Raw genomic sequence first — 25,488 nt, forward strand, 5'->3', positions numbered from 1 at the left:
AATTTTACCTCAGTAATAAGTGGAATAGATATATGCATACATATATACATTTAATATAAAACAAATCTTTCTATTGCATCCACTCTGCAATTACAGTTATATTGGAACAACGGGAGGAGGGGCAGAAAATGAAGTTTATAGCGTGTACTTTCACATACCAATAGTCTTTATAGAGTGTGTTGAGGAGGAATGACTCGTGGTTAACTTGACCATTGATGAATCAAAGTCTTGACTGCAGAAATTTGTTAATTAAGATACAGTTTCAAATTTAATAGATATTTGACCTCATGACCATTACCTTGGAGTCTGATTTACTTTTGAAAGACTTCAAACTTGGCCATGACTTCTTAACGGTCTTTGATAGGGCTTTCATATTTCACATGTATTCCATGTGACAAGGCCTTTCTTTGAGTACTAACATTTTTGACTTCTTGACCTTGGAATTTGACCTTGAATTTTTTTTTTCATCTTCTGGTCCCCCCACCCAACCCCATCTCCTTTCTTCCCCAGCAAAATAGGATTTCGAGTTTGGCAGTTCATTTATGTGTCCAGGCTTCCCAGTCGCAGACACTGGGAGTTATTGTTACTATGTAGTATGTGCATATATTCCTCTATTTTGAATGTACTGTTAACTTTCTGTGCTTGTATCCTCCATTAGAGAACTGTCTTCAGTTTAATAAATTCCTGTTTATAGAAAAATCTCATTTAACAAATGAGTAAAGGGTCATTCTCTCTGAAAGCATAATAATTTGGTTCAGGGGAGAAACTGCTGAAAAAAACATTCTGGCCCAGAAAAGGCTGAAAAATAAAAACTGGCTAAAGTTTCATGCACTCAAGGCAAGAATTTATCAATTAATATTCAGACGTAACTGTAATGATGTAGAGTAGAATCAAGTTAATACGGTAGTTCAAATCATGAACTCAAAGATAGAACAGAGCCACAAGAGGTAGGCCCTAGCATATAGTTATACATTGAAAAATCAAGAAAATTGGATTCACACCAAATAAACACACAATAACTCCAATATGTAGATTCAAGTTTGGTCAAATCAAGGTACCCAGGGATATACAAGGAATATGAAAGAACTAAAACCTTCAAAAATGTTCATCTCAAGTACAGCCTGAACATTGTTATACAAGCATCCCTTTGTATTGAAGGTGCAGTTCAAAATCTATTCACTGCTATTGGGAATGATCTGGCCACAATGGGGGGGGGGGGGGGGGTAAAAGCTGAATATGAAGTCAAACATCTTCAGACAGAATTACAAAACTATTTATTAAAACTGCAAAACGGTTTAAAATACATCTAAAATCTTAAAGATTTTAATGATCAGTGTAACCATTTCTATCTTTTACGACCCTCCTTCCTCCTTTATTCTCTACACTTTCTTATTCCTTGTAGTTCAAATTTATTTATGTACATTTGTTTGTACATGAAGTGTATTTATTGTTCATTTACTTTGTAGAGGATAATCTAGGTTGTAAAAACTTGTGTCTGATCCAATATTGATTATGTATCAATAAACTTCGAACACTGATATCTCAAATACCAAGTATATGTCGAAGTGATTTGAAACTACAGTTGAACTTTGGTATTTCGAACACAGAGTGAGACATCTAGAATCCCATGGATATGTCTAAGTGATTGAGAAGTCCTGACCACGTATTTCTTAAGTATTTTACCCTGGATATCTCAAACCCTTGGATATCTCAAATTTTTTCTTGGTCCCATAGAGTTCGAGATAACAAGGTTTGACTGATATCTCCTGTTTTTTTCTCGGTCCCATGGAATTCGAGATAACGAGGTTTGACTGTAATTATGTAAATCCCAAAATATATTTTAGAATTCCCCATTCCAGTAACTGACCTTGGATTTGGCCACAATGGAAGTTTCAAATTGATTTTTTACATAAGCAAAATAAATAGAGGATATTCAATATCTTGTAGTTGGATATGGAATTTATTTCACGAGTGGGACAGGACTTTTTTATATTTTCACGAGTGCGAAGCACGAGTGAAAATATAAAAAAAATTCCTGTCTCATGAGTGAAATAACTTCCATATTCATCTACAAAACATTGAATTTTCTGTTTATTACATTTTCATTGATTTTATTTTTGCCTCTGTCTTTTCTTAACGCTGTGTCATAGGCTGTGACGTCATAGTTGAGCAGTTGAGACGTCATAGCTTAGCAGTTGTGAGATTGAAAACATATTTGGGAAGAAATTGGCAGTTTGAGTCTCATTTAAGATGGTTTAATTACTTTCTCAATCTTATTACAGGCCAGAAATTATATTTTACTTACTTTGATATCCTATCACTGTGACAGAATATCACTTTGGTATCCTTTCACACTGTGAGAGAATATCACTTTTATTCAATAAATAAATCACAGTATTTCACTGTTGAAAATGTAATAAAAGATAAAATCCTTCAATATTTTCCTTCATGTATAGGGAAGATAGCTTAATCAACAGACAGAAATGAGAGAGGTTATCTACTTAAATGAAGTACTGTAGAGATACGTACTTTTTACCACTTGGGATAAATTTCCACTATGTACACAGTCACAATTTTTCCATTGAAATTTGTCAAAGCTTACTTAAAATTTACTAAGGACATAAAATGACAATCTAAGATATCTGCATAATTTTCTACTCGTGGATAAATGGTTTTCCTATGATATATTTTGCCTTTGAGTTATTCCCCTTGGCTGCCATCTTGTAGGTCAAAGTAGTGAATTTTCCTCTTTGAGCAACCAATTTTAAACATGCATGCCAGAAATATATGGTAAAAAATATTTGCAATATTGAAATTATGAATTAAAAGAAGCTTTAACAAACGTATATTTATAAGAAAAACAGTGTTATCTTCTCCTCAGTGCTCAGTATAACAAATTGAACTTGGTTGAATAATGAACGGATCTGGGGATGTTGATCTACAATATGGCGGCCATGGGAAATAACTCTTAATGCTTAAATCACCTTGATGGAAAACCATCTACTGAACAGAAATTGTGATTCTGCAGAATTATGACCCTGTGGAAAAATGTATGTTTACAGTAATTTAAAAGAAAACAAACTCTCTATGACAATTGAGTGTATAATTTCATGATGATTCTATCTCCTGCTTTATTAAAATCAAAATCAAAATCTAGCCTTTATTTTCAAATATTTATTTTGATATTACATATTTGGTCTCATCTCAAATTCCACTAGTACAAATAAATTAACTAAATTACAAATACATGTAATAATATTAAAATGTAACAATGTACATATGTTTTTTTTAATAATTCATTTCACATTTAACAATTGGTGTAAAAATTCTACACATCTAATGCATAGACTTGGTACACACATAAATTATCTATCCAACAACATATGACAACTGGAATGTAACAATGTAGATATATAGACCAAACAAAACACTATCAAAATTCATTTGGTTTATTCCGCAGCAGTTAGAGTAATGAATTTTAATGACTAATGTTTACATTGTGTGATGTTGCATTAATAAAGTTGAGAATTTTTATTCTTGATGATTAATTTCTGCTTAACATACATAAAATGAATTACATGTATTTTCTTTCTCAAAATTCTTCAGTAAAAATATACATGATCAAGTTCTATAATCACACAAAAAATTTATTCATAACATTTATTTCAAAAAAATGCATATTGAATCAATGTGTTCTGCATAGACTATATCATGTCTGGAAAATCATAGGTCCACCACTCCTACACTCACTATACTAAAAGTCTGCCTTCTTTTTATGGTACTGTTAAGGCCTGGACCTCAGAAGTCAAATTTAATCAGATTGCAAAGCCTGGTGGGTAAATTTCTGCAGTGTGTTTTTTTGTTGGGGGGGGGGGGGGGGGTTACTCAATTTTTGTTTTGGGTAAATCCAACTGATTTTCAAAAAAAGGGGGCTCTTTTTTTTAAGGATCACATTGATGAAATCAGTTGGGGAGGGAGGTGGGGGAAAATTAAAAAAAAAATTATGGTCATTGAAACCAGAAAACATCTGGAAGTTGAAAGCATACATCCATTTTAAGATTTTGAAAATTAAGGGGGAAAAGAGTTGTATACATAGAACAAACTTGAATCAAAGAAAGTTGATTCTATCTCTGGTCTTTCAGGTGACCTTAAAGATATGAAAAATGAAGAGTAATATTTATTGTTAATTAGAACAATATTTCATGTTTCTAATTTAAACTACATGGAATGACTCTGAGAAGTAAAGTATATCCAAGCAAAATTCAGCAAAATATTTTTGAAAAATTCTCTCTCATATAAGCTATAGAATATGGCAACTTAAGTCAAATACACAACGGTAGAGAAATCATATATAAATCTTAATTTAGTGTATATATGTTAAAATGTACATGAACCTCACTCATATTAATACCATTTCAATATTATGATAAAATCATGAAGAACACCATAGGTATATGACCCTTTGTACATAAAATGTGAACACTTTTTGACAATACACTGTACACCAATAGAAGTGTTAATTGTAAACTATGACATCTAAATTATAATAACATTAAACTAAACTCTTCCTCATTAAACAGCAATCATTATAAAATTTACCATTATTACAAAATATATTCATCATTAATAAAACCTGCACAATAAGCTGTATTTTGAATTAATGCAAGGATTTTCTCAAGCTTTATTTGTACATTGAATAGAGTTTATACCTTTTTGTGCCGATTTAATTAAAATTTTGATAGGAATATCATCTATTGCACGTATTTAGATGAATTAAAAAAAAAATTATTATATTAAAAAATTATTTCCATCTTGATATAAAGCAAATAATATTTTTTTTTGCTCTTTACTGCTACTCCCAAGTATTTTTGTTAAAAATAATCAATATATAGACATATTTCCATCTGGCAAAATCCATATAATTATTAATTTAACAAAAAAAAAAAGATTTAAGAGTAAAATCTTGGCCACAAACTTAAAATATTATAAAGCAATGGATTACATGTATTTCGGTAGAAAGTTGATTGTTGCAGATCAATTTTTTGAAAAAGAATTAAAACAAGATTAAATAGAACAATTACATGTAATTACACATGATTTACAAGAATTGTGAATGAACACAGTAACATATGGATAAACATGATTGTGAATTTTGAGCACTTCATTATGGCCATTTCAGAAATGTGTTTTCATGCAGTATTTCTGACATGATTTTTAATGACAAAATGCACTTCTGAATACATACTTATTAATAATAAATATTGGTTTCATTACCCAGTAAACATTTCCTTTATCTTTCTGCTGTTTTTAGGTCTGTAAAGTATATACATGTAAATTGTTGTGACTTACTTAGAAAATTTGAGATTACTCAGAATACACAGCTTTTTGGTAAAACATGTTTCATTCAGGGATCCATACTAACTCAAATCAAAACAGATTTTAAATTCAAAAAAGCATTTATGTTTATCATTATAAACAAAACAAAACAAAAAATACTAACGTTTGCATGGACAGGGGACAAAAATTGAGGTTTTGATTTCAGCAGTATTTTTGAATCTTCCCACTGTATAAGGTTAATAATGTCAGATAAAATTCTGCAATATAATACCTTATATTGATGCTTACACTCACAACCACACAGTGACCCTGATAATCAAAGAGTCATTTCAAAATGCAGATGTTTTCATAAAACAGAAAATAATATGGATGATTAAGACAGTAGGAATAAAATAATCTTGAAAGTTAAGCTTCCTGAAAATATGCATGTATTTATTATTCAAGAATAAGAAGAGAACAAAGAAGAAGAAGAAAGGGTGCATCTACCTTAAACTCTCTATTCACTAATAGGTCATCTACCTTAAACTCACTATTCACTAACACTCTTAGAGGAAAGTCTTATATCCAAACCAGTAACACCCATGTGATTCAATAATCAAATACATGTACAAAAATAAATACATCTGATTGGTCATTTGTCATCAGAAATTGAGTTAACTGATTGGATGAATTCATAGAGACATTTGATTGGTTAACCACATTTTCCTAATTTTCATCAGATGAACTCTCAGAGCTGGGGCTGTCTTCCTTTTTAATTCTATCAAACTTGTCCATCCCATGCTTCTCTTTAGTATTGTCTTCTCTGTAAAATATTAGTTCAACATTTTAATTTTTTTGTTACATTTTTTTAAGTTTTTAAGTAAGATGCCCTTTATTCTTTTTATACATTTTTTGTGGACAATAGATCAAAGAAAATTATATAACATTGATAACTTGACAAATCTCAATAAAACTGGCACCCCGTTTCATGATTCTGTCTAATTTCCCTTGATATTCTTTCTGCAAAAGTCAGCATTTATGATACATGTACTGGCTCCAGGTCTTTCTAGGTTTTAAATTAAACTAACTTAGCAATAATAAAGTTCACTGCCAAGGCAAAATATGCCATCAGACACTGTTGATGAAAGTGCATAGAACAAAATCATGTCAATTTTGACTATATAACTATATAATAAAACAATTATATAAGGACTCTTTTGGTGGTTAATATGGTTTGATATTCACCATAAAAATTTTATCAATAATGCCCATTCCTGTGCAGAAGTTAACTTCATGTGTTAAAAAAAAATGTAACTATAATTTGGGAGTCTGAAAAACAACTGCAGGGAAAAGTAAATGGTACTGTAAACCAACTTTTATTCGCAACAACTTTATTTCGCGATTTACCGAGGGTAAACTAGTTTGCGACAATTAATTTTTCGCGATAAAGTCGTTTTTTTGATCTGATGTTAATAGAAAGAGAGACTTTAAGGACCGGTTCGCGGCGAGAAATATTCGCGATGAAGAGGCTCTCGTGAACCTCGCGGAAATTTCTCGCACGCGAATAAAAGTTGGTTTACAGTATATATTTTTTCTCCATAGAAATGTGTATCTAGTTTATTTGTTGATATTTCAAATCACGACCTCCTGGGGTAGGGTGGGACACAACAGGGGATGAAAGTTATACATAGGAATATATAGTAAAAATCTTTTTCTCAAGAACAGCAAAGCCAAGATTAGTCATATTAATACAGAAGCAACCTCAGGTAGTGTAGATTCAAAGTTCAAATCAAGATCCCTGGGAGTAGGGTGGGGCCACAACAGGGTATCAAATTCATACATAGGAATATGTAGAAAATATCTTTAAAATCTTATTCTCAAGGACAGCAAAGCCATGATTACCGGTAGTCATATTAATGGAGAAGCATCCTCAGACAGCCATGATATATAGAGGATACATTGTGTGATTTGATATTTTCGAGTTGAAATGGTGTATATTCGCAAGGCTTGCCGAGTGAATATACACCATATCAACAAATTGAACTTCACTATACATGTAGTACAGTTGAACTTCGCTATCTTTGAACACTGGTATCTCAAATACCATGGATATGTTGAAGTGATTTGGAAGTCCCAACCCCTTGTTCTTTAAGTATTTTACCCTGGATATCTTAAAGTTTTTCTTGTCCCACTGAGTTCGAGATAACAAGGTTTGACTGCATGTATAGTTTGATACATAAGAACTTTAGTGTAGACAGGGTTGGCTCTAAGACCCAGGGGCCGGGGAATTTCCCCGCCTATAATGATGTAATCCCCCGGTTATTTCGGTATTCCTTCTAAACTCCCCAGTAAGGGAGGAACCCCAGTTCCCCTTCTACTTTTTAAATGTCCCCTTCTATTTCAATTCTTAGGGACAACCCTTGTAGAGATTCAATTTCATTTTCTTTTGTGACTTCAAAGCTATAAGACAAGTAAAAGTTGAAGCTTAACACATACAATGACATTGATCTTTAGAATATAAATTTAGTTTGCGGTGATGATACACTAAAGAAAGTGTTACTGTTGTATACAATATCAACTGTTTTAAGAGATATAGTCTGGATAATTCATTGTTACAGTAATATGGTAAAATTCATTCTCATTTGAGCTGTAGAGATAATTACAGTATGAAATGGAATATTATTTCTTTAACTAAATTATAATTCTGAATTATTCCATTGCTTTACTAGCTTTGACAATTATGATGTCACCTTGAATCATCATATGATTGACATACTCAATATTAGAGCAGCTATTGTATGGAACATCATTATTTTTCAATTGTGGCTTAATGCATCATATATACATACGGACTGGACAATATTTACAACATTCTTAAAAATGATGTGGTTTTTCAGCAACTGCCACAATGACCTTGACCTTTAAAATAATTGAAGGTCAAGCTTAAAACAGCAGCTTCCGAAGTTTAACAAATGAATTAATTCACTAATAAACAAAGGGAATTCTATATATCTCCATCTTTTAATATCAAAGGTTTCAAGATTTCATTTTCAATTATACAACATGAAAAAAGAAAAGGCCGAAGTTCACAATACTCACCTGAGTCTCAACAATTCTAAACATTTTTTAATACATGCTAATATGCAATAAATCCAACAATTTTCTAGGGTCAAAAGGTCATATCAGTAATCCTGCCTGACCTTGACTTTTAGCTCACTAACACCCATGAATATGAGAGCCTTGTCATATCACCTGGAGTGTTCACTGACTTACAAACAAGATATTAATAAATATCATTTACATTTTGAGAGATAAGAACTCTAATCAAGAATGATGCCGATTGCAAAAAAGGAATGCAAGGTGTATTCAATGAATAATTACCAGGTGTATTAACTGTCATACTAGAGATGCTACTAAAAATTAGCTGAATCAGTTCAAAGACAATCCAATCACCATGAAATTCTGAAGACTTAAAATCTTTGAAACACTGAAAAATGTCTGTCAAGTTTGGTGAAAGGCCAATAAGAAAAGAACAACATCCGTGCTACATGTAGATTTCTGAATGTTTTAAAAAAAGCATCAGTAAATTTCTAATTAACATATTTTATATACAATTATTGCTGGTTTTGAGGTCAATACGATGATTTAGACACCTGAGGAATACAATATTCACGGAGCCTGAAGGGCCAGGTGAATATTGTACTTTGAAGGTGGCTAAAACATCATATTGACTGAAAAAAAACAGCAATTATAATTATTTTTATTAAATGATTAAATGACACATACTCATTATACAATCTATGCCATCTTACTTCTTTACATACTATGTAGTACTAGCCAAACACAATAACGAGAGAAACAGGGTTAAAATAAATATAATCAGTTGTATTAATTTGGAATTTTAAACTCTATTTTAGGTGCAATGTAGAGAAAATAAATATAAGGAGAAAAGGGGGGGGCATCATAAGAAAGAAATTGATAACATGCCTTAAAAAATGTTACTGGCCCCCCCTCCCAAAAAAAAAGAGAATTCTCCCAACTCAAAATTTTATTTGATGGAAGTTAAAGTCCATAAACATGGGAGGGGGCTTTCATTGAACATTTTTAAAATTTTACATTCTCAAAAAAGATGTTGAGTGGGACAGGACCCTGCAACCCCCCCAATCCTCATCCAAAACCCTATGTGCCTTAATGTTATGTTCATATGAATGGAAGTCAGGTGCAAAGTGAAATAACTTTCCAAAACTACTTGTATCAATTTGGAATTTCCCAATCTACCGGTACATTTTTAGTCTCATGTGAGAGAAATAAATCCTTATATTCACCTGGAAGGTCACATGCAGGTGAATATAACATAGTATTTTTCTGCATTGTTAGATCTCAGACAATCAGAGAGATGGGAATTATTCAATCATATAATAAATATGTATATAGTGAGCACTGAAGGTTACAAAATTAGAAAGAATATGTACGTATACCCTTTATCAGAGGCTCATACTCGTTATTTCACTGGTATTTCCTGTTTGCATATCCATACATTCCATCAATTTCCAAACTGAATCAAATATGGTACATAAACATTTACCAGTGACAGAAGTTGTGGTGTTTTTAAATGTATATTCTTCTACGGAATTACCGCCATGAAACATATATACTTGTTACTTTTTAGTTGCCCTGAATCACCTACTGGAAAGATGCTCTCTTGGTAAAAACATGGATAGAACAAATACAATTACCAGTATAGGACAGACAAGTAAGAGTAACAAGTATGGGAAATGTACAGTTTAACGCGGCTAGGATAAGGCTGTCCGTAAAATATCAAACTGTTCCAACTGTAGTAACTTCTCTGAACTACCTAGATATGACGTCTTAATAGCATATGACGTCAAGTCACTGCATACTTGAGCTGACATGACGGGGAAAGTGTCATAACTTATACATTCCTTTCACATGACGTAAAGATTTTTTAGCGTTGTTGTTTTGATTCAAGTGTCTGGATTGTTCTTTAAGCTTAAGTATGCTGTTATGATGTTGAATATTTGCATTTTAATATCGTTATTCCTTTAACTTGTCCGATATACATATATTCAAACAATAACAAAAAATTGAATGTGAAACCTCCCCTTCCACGTCCGTGGACAGAGTTAGAATTTATAAATTGTGTATATTTTTGACTGGCACAAGTGATTAATAAAAATAAATTGAAGATATTCTGTGTGAATCTACTAGAGAAGTAGGTCCTCTAACTGAATTTTGCTGGGGGATTGTATGTAATTTATCCTATTTTGACAAATTGTATAAATTGCAATAAAGAGTGGAAAATTTCCCCTTGTATGTGGGTACGTTGAATTTCTCGCGGAATATTTTCTCAGGAAGTATAATTCAGACTTGCCCCCAGCACTTTATATGTAACAAAGATCACGATGAATTGACTTATGTAACAAACAGTTCTCAATAATGTTGTTTTGCACTTGTGCTGATGCGATTTTTGTGCAACATTTATGAATTTCTAAGTGTCCGTCACGTGATCAAAGTCATGTGACATCACAAAAATGCATTATCACAATACCTGATTACATTCTCATCACAAGTGTACTGCAAATTCATACATATATTACAAATTGAAATTAAAATCTAGCTCAAAATAAAATGTATATTTTAATGCATATTAAGCCTTCGTACAGCCTTAACATAGCTGCGAAAGTCACTTGGTAAAAGAACTGCCCTGAAATGTTTATCATGAGACACATGTATGTACCAGGTATGTTGTGTGGATCCCAGAACTGATGCTAACAGTGACACATAAGTGTATAACATAAGCTCTTCCAGATATATCACTAATATCATCAAGATGACAGAAACATAGGTAATCAGAGATTACAGAGCTCACTTCAATGAATGTTGTCTTTAAGTAAGGCAAAGTCCCACAACTAAACTAATAATCTAGGAGTGTGCATCCCTAGATGCAACATTTATGCAATTTTGGTCTGATAGGGCTTGCAGTTACTTGGGAATAGACTTATCTGAAAACTTAAAACTAGTCTCTTATCCAGAAAATGTAAGTGAAATCCAGCATCCGAAGCAAGTTTTGAGATTGTTCATCCCTTGATGCATCATTCATGCAAGTTTGGTTCAGATAGGCCTTATAGTTACTTGGAAATGACATCTGTTCCAAAAACTAACCTGGTTACTCATCCGGAAAATGTAGGTCAGATCCAGCATCCGAAGCAAGTCCAGTAGTGTGAATCCTTAGATGTATCATCCATGCAAGTTTGGTCAATATAGGGTTTATAGTTACTTGGAAATGAGATATGTTCCAAAAACCTTAACCTGGTCACTCATCCAGAAAATGTAAGTCAAATTCAGCATCCGAAGCAAGTCCAGTAGTGTGCATCCTTAGATGTATCATCCATGCAAGTTTAGTCAATATAGGGCTTATAGTTACTTGGAAATGACATCTGCTCCAAAAACTTTAACCTGGTCACTCATCCCAAAAATGTAGGTCAGATCCAGCATCTAAAGCAAGTCCAGTAGTGTGCATCCTTAGATGTATCATCCATGCAAGTTTAGTCAATATAGGGCTTATAGTTACTTGGAAATGACATCTGCTCCAAAAACTTTAACCTGGTCACTCATCCCAAAAATTTAGGTCAGATCCAGCATCCGAAGCAAGTTCAGTAGTGTGCATCCTTAGATGTATCACCCATGCAAGTTTGGTCAATATAGGGCTTATAGTTACTTGGAAATGAGACCTGCTCCAAAAACTTTAACCTGCTCCAAAAACATTAACCTGGTCATTCTTTAGCTGAATTTGCAGCATCTGAAACCTTGACTGGTACAATAAAACACACTAGAAGCATCCTCCATGCATCTCTGACTAATATAGGCCATAGAAGTACTTGAAAAGAAAACTGCTCCAAAAACCTTAACCTGGGACGCCAAGGGTATTACATAAGCTCCCCCAACTTCGTTGAGGTGAGCTAAAAAGTAATAAATGCTGTTAAAATTGTCTTAAACTAAGTGACAAGCACTAGAGAAGTCTCATAACTCTATCATGGATACACTTTTTTCTCGTATTATCACTGGTGTTAGATAGGCTTGTCCAGTGTGAGACAGCTGTGTGAGATTTTTCTGTCTTACACTGTGTTTATCTTTCCTTACCTCAAATACATGTATTTCAAGTTAAACTGTTCTTAATATAGTTAGTTATACTCTGTCTTAATTGGACACTGTGTCTGGTGAAACACACTCTACAAATGAGGTTTAAGAATCCCAGAGTTTTTGTCATATAGCAAACTATTTTTTATATGAAAGAAAAAGTGAGCAAGTTCACATAAAACTCGACAATGCAACACGTAATGAATAGCACAGTGCATTTTAAATACACAGTATAATTCAACAAGAGGCCCATGGGCCTTATAGGTCACCTGAGTATCCTGCAACAACTTTCCAACAATTGAATTTAGTTCATGTTTTAAACCAGAGGCCATAAAAAATTCACAATTCTGAAAGAGGCACCATTACTAATCATAACTATACACTTAGCATGCTTACTTTGATTATTTAATACCCAGAGGCAGATCAGAGGAACAAAGAAAAATGCATTTCCACTTAAGGGTGCAACGATAAACCGTTTGACGGTATGTCGCGGTATATTTTTCCACGGTTCAATTCACGATATGTTAAACTGATATCGCGGTTCGGTTCAATCGGTCCAGAATTATCCGAATCGTCCGTTTTGTTTCCTTTTTAGCAATTTCAAAATGACTTCCGCGCAAAACGTGAGGTCGCCGATAACGCATTAACGTAAGTTAAACTCATCTCCAGCATCTTACAGACTTCAGATTTAAGACGGAGAAGGACTTAATGTGATTATAAGTTATAGATGTTAAGACAAATGATAAACCCTTTAGATCTAAACGTATTCTTCGGTAATACACGATATTTCATCACATGTGTATTTCGATGAAAATTCACTGTCTTGTTGACTAAAACGTGTTAACACGAGAAATATGAAAACTGGTTTTCTACGTAAATAAAAGAAATAAAAGAATGAATGTCTTCCTTTTTCATTCTAATTTAAAAGGAATATTATTAGGAAAGGTCCCCGTAGTTCCCTGTAAATGTTCAACATTGGTTTAGAATATTGTCAAAACTCAAAGATCTACCTAACAATCCAATTCAAGTTAACAAAATTTTATTTTAATCATTATTAAAAAATATGAACATTTTATATAACCCTGTCAAGTTTTAAAAAATATGATGACAAACTTGAAAGACTTTTTAACCTTGTCATGTATCGTGATACGTATCGTATCATGAACTGAATACCGTGATACGTATCATATCGTGAGGTTAGTGTATCATTGCACCCTTATTTCCACTATATAATCAGTAGTGTCCCACCCCACAGGAACCACTGACCCTGGGGCCACATATTTCACAATTTTCGAAAAGGCACCTTTGCTCATCATAAATAATTGATTAATACCAAACAACAGATTTCAAAGCATTATTTCATTTTCAGTATATGATCATTATAGCTCCCTCCCCCATGGTACCCTTGACCAAGGGGCTATAAAATTCATCATTTTGGAAGAGGCACCATTCCTTATTATAATTATGTATTTAGATCATCAGCATAATACCTAGGAGCAGAGGAGAAGATTTTCAAAGAATTAATGCATTTTCACTATATAATCATTAGAGCCCCACCTAACACCAGAACCCATGACCCAGGGGCCTTGAAATTCCCAATTCTTGATGAGGCACCCTTCTTCATCATAACTATGTACATAGTTTATCGGCTTAATACCCAGGAGCTGAGGAGAAGATTTTCAAAGAATTAATGCATTTTCACTATATAATCATAAGATCCCTGCCCTTACACCAGAACCCCTGACCCAGGGGCCATGAAATTCACAGTTTTGGAAGAGGCACCATTCCTCATCACAACTATGTACATAGTTCATTGGTTTAATACCCAGGAGCAGAGGAGAAGATTTTTAAAGAATTAATGCATTTTCACTATATAATCATTAAACCCCCACCTTAACACCAGAACCCCTGACCCAGGGGCCATGAAATTCACAATTCTTGAAGAGGCACCCTTCCTCATCATAACTATGTACATAGTTCATTGGTTTAATACCCAGGAGCAGAGGAGAAGATTTTTTAAGAAATAATACATTTTCACTATATATTCAACAGAGACCCGCCCTAGCACCAGAACCCCTGACCCTGGGGCCATGAATTTCACAATTTTGGTAGAGGGCTCATTGCTTATTACAATCATGCCAACAGTTTGACTGCTTGATGTCCAGGAGTAAAGAAGAAGATTTTTAAAGATTGCACTAATTTTAGTGGTTTTGGCCCCACCCCTCAGGCCCCAGGGGGGCAGGGACCATGAAATTCAAAAATTTTGTTTCTCTTCACCCATACATGCCGTATGCCAAAATTGGTTGAAATTGGTTGAGGGGTTTAAGAGAAGAAGCTGAAAATGTTGAAATGTTAACACACGATGGACGACGCACGGCGGACGAAAACAGATAGCAATAGGTCACCTGAGTAACTCAGGTGACCTAAAAAGGGGCATTACTTGCAAAAAATCATCACATCAAAACTTCTTGCATAAAAGGACATTCAAATCTTTGTATGTTACAAAATTAATTGGGCTGAAGTTTCTAGATAAATAATGGAATCAAAATTTCTTGGTAATATACAAATCTACACATTATGTCTGAAATACCTACAAAGTTTCAGGAAATTCAGTGCAGGAGTTATGCTGACAAACTGTTATTTAAATTCCTCAGTGATTTCGATTTGTTAATGAGTGTAAGTCCATGTCCAACACATGACAATTTACACATTTAAATAATTGATGGAAACAATATTATGATGTAGTCATATCAATGGGGGGGGGGGGGGGAACTATCAAAGATTGTGTGTGTGTGTTAAATCATTAATATTTTGATCTCAAAATCAATAGGGGTCTTTTAAGGTCATAAAATATTTCACATAAAATTTCATTACGAAAGCTGATTCCAGTGGATTTCCTTCTTACCTAGCTTGAAAGTTCTTCAATAATAGGCAAAACTCTTAAAGCAAAAATAATGGAATCAGAATTTCCTGGTAATATGCACATCTACACATTGTGTACTAAATATCTGCAAAGTTTGACCAAATTCTGTGCAGCGGTTTATGAGGAGTTGCGCTGACAAATTGTTCATCTCTATATTCAAGATATGGCCACAAATCTAAGTTGAAAAGTGCTGTAATTCCCAGAAAAAATAACGGAATCAGAATTTCCTGGTAATATGCACATCTGCACATTGTGTCCTATATAACTGCAAAGTTTGATGAAATTCTGTGCAGCAGTTTATGAGGAGTTGCGCTGACAAAAAAACAGGACTGATGGACTGACTGACTGACGGACGAGTCAAAAACATTATACCTAATGCAACTTGCTGCGTGGGATATAATTAACCGTTTCTATAATTATGAGAAGTATATTTTCATGCATAAAAATTGATCAAAAGCAACAAACTGAAACAAAATAAATTTTCAAAATTTCAGAGGTAACCATGTGGAGTTTTGAGGATGTATTTATATAGAGACAGAAAGGATTTTATTGACTTCTTATTAAAAAATGTAAATGCATAAGCAAAAATAAAAAACAACCTATTTTAAATTCAATGTATGTAAAGGGGGAGGGGTATGGTTAATTCATCTGGTCACAATCAGTGATGGCTGGGTGATGTTAGTAATATACTAAAAACTACACTGTAAATTGTTAGTACTGCTTGAACCTTCATATCAAACTACTCACTTCAAAATTTTAATGTTTCTGATTGGTTTTATCCTCTGCGTGAAGGGTGTGTCCTTAAGTTGATTGACAAGTCAAAAGTTGTACTATCAGAACCTGAGTAGTGGTTTGTAACAACATGAAATTTGCTGTTGCTGATGGAAGAGTTATGGTTCTTTGTCATATGCTGCTGAGTTAGTTATCTCCCTTGAGTAGCTGTACCTATTTTGTATCATTTTCTTCGTTTTGTTGCTAGATATTGATAAAAAAGTATGCAAAGGGAAAACTCTCAGCCATTAAAAAAAAATCACACTTCTATTAGTGAAAAATTGCATTCCTCCAAATACCTTTTAAGTCCTCAGTGACTCATAAAAAAGAATCTATGAATCTGTAAACTTTTGTAAGTTTAAAGCATTCTTCATATTGGTGTTAATTGCATGTGAAAAGCACCTAAAAGCCTGACTTCCAGATGATTGTATTCAGACATTGTATACTATATAACCTTATATAACTGCTGCAGTAATCATTGTTGGTATTTTTATAAAGCAAGAATAAATAATTTCTTAATGATTAACAAACCAAAGTCATACCTCTTTTCATTTATTTTTGATTTTCCACCATTCCTGGAAATATAGAGAAAAATTCAAAGGTTAAAGAAAATGAGTTGTCATTGAAAATTTCATATTTTATTGCAAAATATTGAGACAGATTTTACTAGAGAGTAACCCCTGTTGTGTTTATTACACTTGCCTCTCTGTTTCCTTTGTGTCACCCTCTCCTCTGTCCATTCCTTGACCCTCCTCAGAATTTGTGCTCTTTGTGTCAGGTTCATGACCATTCTCAGCATCAATTGATCTCAAATTCTGCTCACTCTCATTGGCACCATCATTTTGCTGAGTCTCTGTAATGCTTTAGTTGACAAATGAAATTTCTGTGTTATTGCAAATCACATCATCACTACAGCACAACAGTCAATAAAGTGTTTCTATGTGAATCTTCCTCATTCATTTTATTATTTACTCATATTTAAAAAACAAGGATTGCTTTAATCAACCTTACCTCTCTTCTTGTGGCTTGTCTTTTACAGGAGACTTGGATTTTGACCTGAAATGATACAAAAAAGTATCCTTGTAATGTTTCTGGGTTCTGACCAATCAAATCATATGATTTTCTGTACATTATCTCTAGTTGGTTCGACCAATCAAATCACTGACTGTAGTATCTCTAGCTGGTTTGATTATTCAAACCATTTACTATACGGTACATTATGTGGCTGGCTTTGACCAACAAAATGATATACTGTTCAGAATCTTTGGCAGTTTCTGACTAATGAAATCAATTGTTGTACATTTTCTTTAGCTAATTTGACAAACAAATCATTCACTGTATATCATCTCTACTCAAAAGTGAAATAGGCTCAGGAACTCACAGGCACCTGAAAGGTTTCATACCATCGAAAAAAAGTACATGTACATGTAGTCCAAGTTTTTATTAACCAGAGTTTCCTGTCTTTTCACTCAACATAAGATTGACATACTCCTCTTTTCACAGACATCTGCATTATACATGTAACACACTGTGTATTTCTCAGGAATATATGAAAAGAGACAGTTGTTTTGGATGATATTCTTACCTTTTATTATCTTTGGTATACTTCTTCTCTCCTGCGGAATCTGAGGTCTCTTCTGTTGACTGGTCTTTATTTTTCTCCTTCGTGCTGGATCTGAATAATAACCAAGCCAGAGAATATTTAAAATTCTATCAAACTGTATATATATATCCTAAAAACAAATTGTGCTGATGTCTTTTCAAGAGTATCAAAAGGAAAATGTTTCACTGACCTTGACCTAGATTTTGACCTTGACCTCCCTTTTCTATTAGATCTGAAGAGAGAGAAAAAAATCTTACCTAAAGTTACAAATTACTTAATATTTAAAACACTGTTATATCATTTTATCTAATTATATACAAGTTAATTTTCTTATAAATCATAACCCTTAAAGTTACAAAAAAATTGAAAGCATGTCACAGTACCTTCGATCTTTGCTTGCTGATCTTGATCTGTCCTTCTGTCTTGACCGTGAGCTAGATCTGTCCTTTTGTCTTGACCTTGACCTAGATCTACCTCTCTTTCTTGATCTTGACCTAGATCTGTCTCTTTTTCTTGATCTTGACCCAGATCTATCTCTTCTTCTTGACCTAGACCCAGATCTGTCTCGCTTTCTTGACCTTGACCCAGATCCGTCTCTTTTTCTTGACCTTGATCTGTCTCGTTTTCTTGATCTTGACCTAGATCTAAGGAAATCAAGAAATACAAAATTGAATCTTTTAAACATGATAAACACTGTCATATTTCTATTAATTTTAACAACTTTACATTTGGTATTCAATGAGAATGTTATCTGCTTTTTGTCTAAAGAGGAAGAAGATGAACATTTGCAGAAAGTATGTTTTTTGGGGTTTGATAGACAGGAATGAATCAACGTCTTTGAAAGTAAGATAAACATTATTAACGGGCTTCAATGTATCACCTTCCCCAGCTCAGGCTTTTTGCTATGCTGCCTACAAACCATTGGTAGATTATGCCAATAAAACTGTGGCTGATATTGCATTTGTTTGAAGCTAAACTCTTTAAAGCAATGAAAAAAACTGCTGTAATATCATGTCTTGTAAAAAAAAAAAAAAACAACAGACAAACATTCATATATACATGTATAAGCAATTGTGACTCTCTATTTTATTTCACATACACATTCTGTCCTTGTAAAATTCCATTTTTTGCTTACAATAGAGATACCTGATTGATAAGTTTGAAAGCTGCTGGAATCTAGAGTCAATATTCAGTGCATCCAGATGGTGTTACTAAAATTATATCAGCCAGAGTTTAAGAGGTGTAATCTGCAACAGGTTTATGGGTAGTTATAGCAGACCAAAAATTCTTGGCCTTAAAAGATGTAAGTGTACTTGATTTTTGCCAAAAAATATACCGGTACATGTATGTTCTTAATCCCAGTTTTCTAGGGCAGAGTTGTCCCTAAGATCCAGGGGCCGGGGAATTTCCCCGCCTATAATAACGTTATCCCCCGGCTACTCTAGTATCCCCCTCAACCCCTTGTTAGGGGAGGAATCCCAGACCCCCTTCTACTTTCTTAATGTCCCCTTCTATTTCAATTCTTATAGGGATAACCCTGTAGGGAATCAAAGTTTTCAGTTCTAAATATCTGCAAAGATGCAGTTAATATCCTTCTATCCCTATTAAATGATTTTCAAAACTAAAATTTGTTTACAATTCTAAGGAATTAAAACAAAGGAAACAGTTTGACAATTAGCCTATCACACCACACATAAAATGATACCTCCTGTCTTTCGATGTTGAACGTGTCTTTGAAGTTTTTCTTTTTGGTGATGGAGATCTTCGTTGCCTTGGAGATCGTGACCTTGAGTGAGATCTTTGATATGTTCTGGAAACACATTTCATTTAAATCTCATTTATAGGGAAATACAAAGCTGGTTATTTCATTGATAAATTAATCTCAGTCAACTAAAAATTTAAAATATTAAGATTTTATTTTAAAAGAAAACTGAAAATGAAATCAAAACTTGATGGAATTTCTAGTTGAAATGGTAGGTTTTTGTTACGTATTTCAAATAGTGTTATATTGAAGAATCAACAAAATAATAAAGACCACATGGGTTAGACATCAATATTATTAAGAGCAACATATATTTGTTTTTCCACAAGTGGCTTGAAGTCAATTTTTAAGCCTCTGCCTTGAAATGGTCGTGGCATACAGTGTTACCGCCTTTTCATCAATCATTCCATCATTCTGTCATATTGTCATATCCTTATGGTTAGTTTTCAAGACTTTTTTTGGCTATGCTTGTAGACAATGAGCTGATTTTTTGTGTGTCTCTTGAAATTAATGACTTACAGATCAAGTTTCCTATTAATGGACCCATTTTTACAAAAGTAATGCCCTCAGAATTTGAAAATTTCTAATAATTCACAGCTTTCTTCACTTTTTTTTGCTATGCTTGTAGATAAAATTGATATCTGGTATGTTTCTTGATAATGATTGATCCACACTTTTTTTTTTTGCTATGCTTGTAGATAATGAGTTGATTTTTGGTATGTTTCAAGGTTTTGTTTTTTTGTTTTTTGGTTTCTTTTTTTTTTTTTCTTGACAATGATTGATCCATTTACGTAAGTTATGGCCCTTAGACTTTGAAAATTTCTAATGGTTCACTGTTTTTCAATTGTTAGTTTGTTTGTTTTTTTTTTTTCGGTCATTTTTTTTTTTCTGTGCTTGTGGATAATGAGTTGATTTTTGGTATGTCTCTAGATATTGATGACTTACAGATCAAATATGAGTTCTGTATAGATTGACCCATTTTTACAAAAAATATGGTCCTTTGAATTTGAAAATTTCTAATATTTCAATATTGTTGGCCTTTTTTATTGTTTTGCTTGTAAATGATCACCATTTTACATAGCATAAGTATGTTGTGGGACTTGTGGCAAAGACAATTGATTCCAGGAAATAAAACCAGCACTATATTTTGTTTTGTGCCATTTCCACCCATTGATATTTTCACGTTCTCAGACTTTCATAAATTTGAAACTTGCATGTCAGTATGGGGGCATTTGTGTCACCCTGACACATCTAGTTCAAAATGTTTTATATATTTTCATTTAAATGGTAAGAAACTACACATTTGAGACCTCATATATCTATCAATTATTTAAAGATGTAAATCCATATTAAGACTAAATATTTATCTTGCAATTTTCAGGTAATTTTTAATGGTAATGCAAAAACTGTTTTGTTCCAGCGATTTCAAATAGCTGTAATCATTAGATTCATACTTAATGGTTAGTACTGGTATTACCAGTAAGCTCCTCTGCAGAACATTTTTGAGAACTAAATTTCCCTCAATCTGAGAAACTGATTTCTGTTCACTTGACCAGATCAATGAACACAGCTAGGTGAATTTTTTCTGAAGTAAAATCATTCAAGCAATCTTTTAAATTTATCAGATAAATCAACTGAAAAGTCCTTTATTTCTTAAAATAACAGCTGATCCAACTTAGGGAAATGTTCAGTAAGAGATAAATAATGTCACGCCAAACCATGGCATTGTGTATGACTTCAGATCAACATACATCAAGGATAGTCTTAAATTATAGCAGCCTGTTATAATTCTCAATGTTACCCAATAAATCAATTCATCTCTACCATTTGTGTTTTATATACGTATAGTGGTGGGTTATTGTGCTGTTAAATATCAATCTTTACCAGTTCTGTGACTGCTTGTAGTCTGTGTCAATCAGTCCTAACAATTTCCCTTCACATTAAAATAGAAACAAAATAATGAGCTTCATTATCTAGTCTACTGGTACAGGGACGTACTTTAGGAAAAAATGATAACTCCGATAGGACAAGGAAGTATGAGAGTGAATTGATTTTTATCAATTAATTTTATATATAATAAAATATCATAAGCTCTAAAACATGCCCTCACTTAAAACCTGTAATAGGGAAATTAATATTTTCATTAAAGTGAGTCCTTATTGCCTTATATTTGTAGCTGTGATTTTAAGAATAGAAGTGCTTTATTTTTTCAGAATAATACCATTTTATACCTGTGTCTAGATGAATGCTGATCAAACCTATTGGCTTTTTTCTCTTCATAAGGAATGGCATGTTCCACACGCACACGACGTCCACACACCATGCTTAAATAGTACATACATAAACATTTTAATTTATGAACAATAAATGACACATAACTTTTTAATTACTTGTTATTTAAAATTAACACAATTCAGTCACTATTTCTGTATTATTAAAGTGACAATGTTTACATAATGCATTGATTCCACATACTGTAGATCACCAAACATACACAACACCTTTGCAAGATAGTTATTTAGTATTTATATAAGATAAGACCTTTTTTTTTTTTTTTGAATTTTGGTTATATTGTTGGTATATATGTAATCTAAATTATTACAAATTTACTCCAGTATGAAAATTAGCTGGCAGGTGGTCTCGTGTAATTACATAAAGTAAAGTTCTTGTGAATAAAAAGTATAATTGGAATTCTCTACACCACCACTGAACCTGCATTTTAATTAACTTTTTTTTCGAGAGCTGAGATTTTAAGTCTCTCAGCTAGAATCACCAACTCTGGCTGAGAAGAATAAATATGCCCAAGTATTTTATCCCTTTCTAATTAATTGTATATGCAAAGTTACCATCCATATCACTTAAGCATGATGTATTATAGAAATCTTAAAAGCTTTTATAGATGATCTTTGTATAATGCTTCACGTATATTTACAAAGTGACTGGTATCAATTAAATTAGAGACTCTCTTTTACAGATCAGTAACCAAAGGGTCAAATCTTAGTCTAGTACACGATTGTTATACGCTTATAGATAACCCAGAAATCTTCTGGTATCTGTCTTACTAGAATACACCTGTCCTTCAAAGGTTTATCAGGTATCGCTTTACCTACACCAGGTAAAACATCACAGAACACTAATGTGTGGACATACGGCCGGTCCAGTGTGCGGGCTTTTATGATGATGCTAACAGAGTTATCTGCCTTGTTCCATTACCAGAACTTCCTATCCCCATTACTGGATGTTTTCCCTTCCTGGTACAACTGATATTTCTTCATCAATAAAATACTGACATGATAAACATGTCAACAAGCTCTGTTGTCTTGTTATATATACACACTGGCCATTCTAAACAGATTTCCCTTTGTTCGTGTATTCACTTAAAAACTTATTTCACATTATAAACTAAAGCAGCTTAACATGCAGTCTTACAAGTATTTATATAATGTTTATTCATTCATAAAACATGGTACAATTAACAAAGCATTTTATTTATGTTCTATTTACGTTATAAGCTATATTGCAGCAGCTTGCATCGACTCTAAGTTGTCTGTAGGGAATACCTAATCCCTTTATTGATTATTATCTGACAAAACTCTTGTTTATGTGACAGATTGACAATGTACCTCCGATTTTTTATAATACTTTCATAAGTTATCAACTTGACATCTTCTAAATACAATTCTGATCAATGGAGGAAATTAATTAGTAACATCTGTCCCTGTCTGTTTTTCCTTGTCATTTCTATCATTTTCCAAGTTAAACTGAAGCACACTCTTGTGTTTATTTACCAAGTATGTTTTCAGACTTTTACCCCATTTTAATATTTACAAATATTTTGTGAAATTCATTTTGTGTAAATCTCAGATCCTCGAGTCAATAATAATCTTCCAATATTTTGTACACTTTGATTCTGACCTACATTCTGACAAGTACAAGTATAGTTATATTTTACACAAGTTGTATCTGGCAACTGCAAATATCACTGAACACCTATAAGTAATGCTACCAAGCATTGAACCCCCCCCCCCCCTTTACTGTGAAAATGTTGGTGTTAATGTCATTTGAGTCTAAGTACATCACCGTCTACAGTAAAACTCATTTATAAGGAAGTCACTGGAAACTTGATTTTTATTTCCTTATAATTAAATTCTTTATATTCCTATAATTAGGAACACAGTGAAAAATCTTCTACAGGATTTGATAAAAAGTGCCTTATAACTGAGAGTTCTTTATAAACGAGTTCTTAATAACCAAGCTTTACTGTAATCCAACTTCTACACAAACAATTTTTCTATATAGCTACAGGACATTAGGACTTTCAAGTGCAATCACATCAGGCCAAAGGGCACTTGGGGCACTATACAGCATTTACTGATGGGAGATCTGCACTGACATCAAACTAACAGACCAACAGATGGACATTTGAATTTCTAGGAAAACTTGCTGACAAAAAACATATCAAATTTATAATAGGCACAGATTGACAGTGGGTATACACACAAGATTCTCTGTGTTCCCTCTGTGATATATTGTATCTAAAAAGGGAGAATCATTCTGTATACCGGTACACAATTAGCCTGAATCTTTACTATCTCTTGAGGTGATTTTTTTTTTTTTTTTTTTTTTTTTCGTTTTTTGTTATTAGTATAAATAAAGTCTACAAAGTTTGCACAATTAAAAGCTGTGTAAACATGACCGGTGCCAATGTTTCTGTTCCTGATTATACAGTAGGATGATTCTGTAGATAGGATTTTCATGTTTCTCTTTGTTTCTAAGCAGGTGTTTCATTTCTCTTACAGATTACAATAACTGAGGAACAAAACTTAGATAAGGTCAGACAGATACAACACTTAATACATACTTTCCGTGAAGTTTTCTCACTGCTCTCTCTGCATCGTCACCATACTTGTACACTAGAAATGCGAATCCTGGGGGATTCCTAAAGAAAATTAAAACATACCAAGTTTGACTTTCTTCCAATACTTGCAAATTTTTAAATCAGTTAGTTGCATACACATAAGATTCACGCACATAAATAACACTATCTAAGCAAATCGTTTAATTTACAAAGTAAAGCAGATTTACAAATATGATGCAGTAATTTTCAGTCAAGAATTAAACATTCTAAATTCATACTGAAAAGGGGGGTGTCTGAGTCAGATGTGAACTAAATGAAAGTTCATTGAACATATTGGCATTACTTGTGACATAATTAGATATTTCTAATGAACACCCATATCAAAAGACTTAGATACACCTCTTTTAGAGAATCACAGTAAAATGTGTAAACGATGCTACTGTTTGGAGAGAAGAGGGAAGAAAAATAATCGTGGAAGTGAGAACACGCACCTGGCTACCCACACGTCAAGGATGGGGCCAAAATACTGGAACTCCCGCTCAAGGTCATACTTGCCCACACGGCTGCCGAGGTCCCCCACAAACACTCGGTATCCCCCTCTGCTCTTGTCCAGTATTGCCATTACGTTCTCTCTATCGTCGTGCTCCTGTTTGATGGCGCCCTCTACGGTTCACGGAATATAGTCCCATATAGATAGGGGTTTTCCCACTACAGGTCTATACAAAAGTAAGACACGGAAACTACACGGAGACGGAGAGTATATGGCATGTGTGTAAAGAAAACAATATAAGATAACCAAAACATCGTAAAATCTTTAAATTATAATTAATTGCATAAGTTATGGATAATCAATGTGTTATGGATTTGTCAGTAACATGTAAAAGATCATACATGGTTGACCATTACTACATCTACATCTAGTCACTAAGTCCATGTTTACTCTAGGCCTCCAGTTCCAGAAAAAAACGATATTGTAAAATATTTTTTGAAACAAATGAACATTTTGTAATGCATTTCCACGCCCGTGGGAACTCGGGGGAGTGGGGATGCCCAACCCAACCCCCCAATAATTTTGTATACTAAAACTATAGACATTC

General features: G+C 33.3%; 1 protein-coding gene across 2 annotated transcripts; it reads right to left on the reverse strand.

The window, feature by feature from the left end:
- Window positions 1–4,968: 4,968 nt before the first annotated feature.
- On the reverse strand, window positions 4,969–25,097 carry LOC133200885 (serine/arginine-rich splicing factor 7-like). Of its 2 annotated transcripts, none has more exons than XM_061336702.1 (11): window positions 24,883–25,097; window positions 24,395–24,472; window positions 21,765–21,857; window positions 19,477–19,581; window positions 18,155–18,415; window positions 17,962–18,003; window positions 17,754–17,843; window positions 17,180–17,224; window positions 16,871–17,029; window positions 16,711–16,743; window positions 4,969–6,139 (listed from the first exon to the last, which is right to left on the reverse strand). In XM_061336702.1, the coding sequence occupies exons 1-11, from the start codon at window positions 25,011–25,013 to the stop codon at window positions 6,043–6,045; spliced, it is 1,134 nt and encodes a 377-aa protein (XP_061192686.1). In that variant the 5' UTR covers window positions 25,014–25,097; the 3' UTR covers window positions 4,969–6,042. The 2 variants fall into 2 exon arrangements, with proteins under 2 accessions (XP_061192686.1, XP_061192687.1); XM_061336703.1 differs by lacking the exon at window positions 4,969–6,139 and adding an exon at window positions 16,190–16,372 and having other exon boundaries at window positions 24,883–25,096.
- Between the last annotated feature and the right edge of the window lie 391 nt (window positions 25,098–25,488).

This window comes from Saccostrea echinata, unplaced genomic scaffold (genome assembly GCF_033153115.1).
Source record: "Saccostrea echinata isolate AGI-Se365-2 ecotype Australia unplaced genomic scaffold, CSIRO_AGI_Sech_v1 ptg000041l, whole genome shotgun sequence".
NCBI classification, from domain to species: Eukaryota; Metazoa; Mollusca; class Bivalvia; order Ostreida; family Ostreidae; genus Saccostrea; species Saccostrea echinata.

Excerpts from the sequence above, each read along its gene's own strand:
- LOC133200885 (XM_061336702.1), bottom strand. The coding sequence starts at position 25,013 with ATGGCAATACTGGACAAGAGCAGAGGGGGATACCGAGTGTTTGTGGGG. Across the intron at positions 16,744-16,870 it reads GACACAAAGGAAACAGAGAG|GAATGGTGGAAAATCAAAAA; the intron begins GCAAGTGTAATA and ends CTATATTTCCAG. Across the intron at positions 6,140-16,710 it reads TCAAAAATAAATGAAAAGAG|AGAAGACAATACTAAAGAGA; the intron begins GTATGACTTTGG and ends AATATTTTACAG.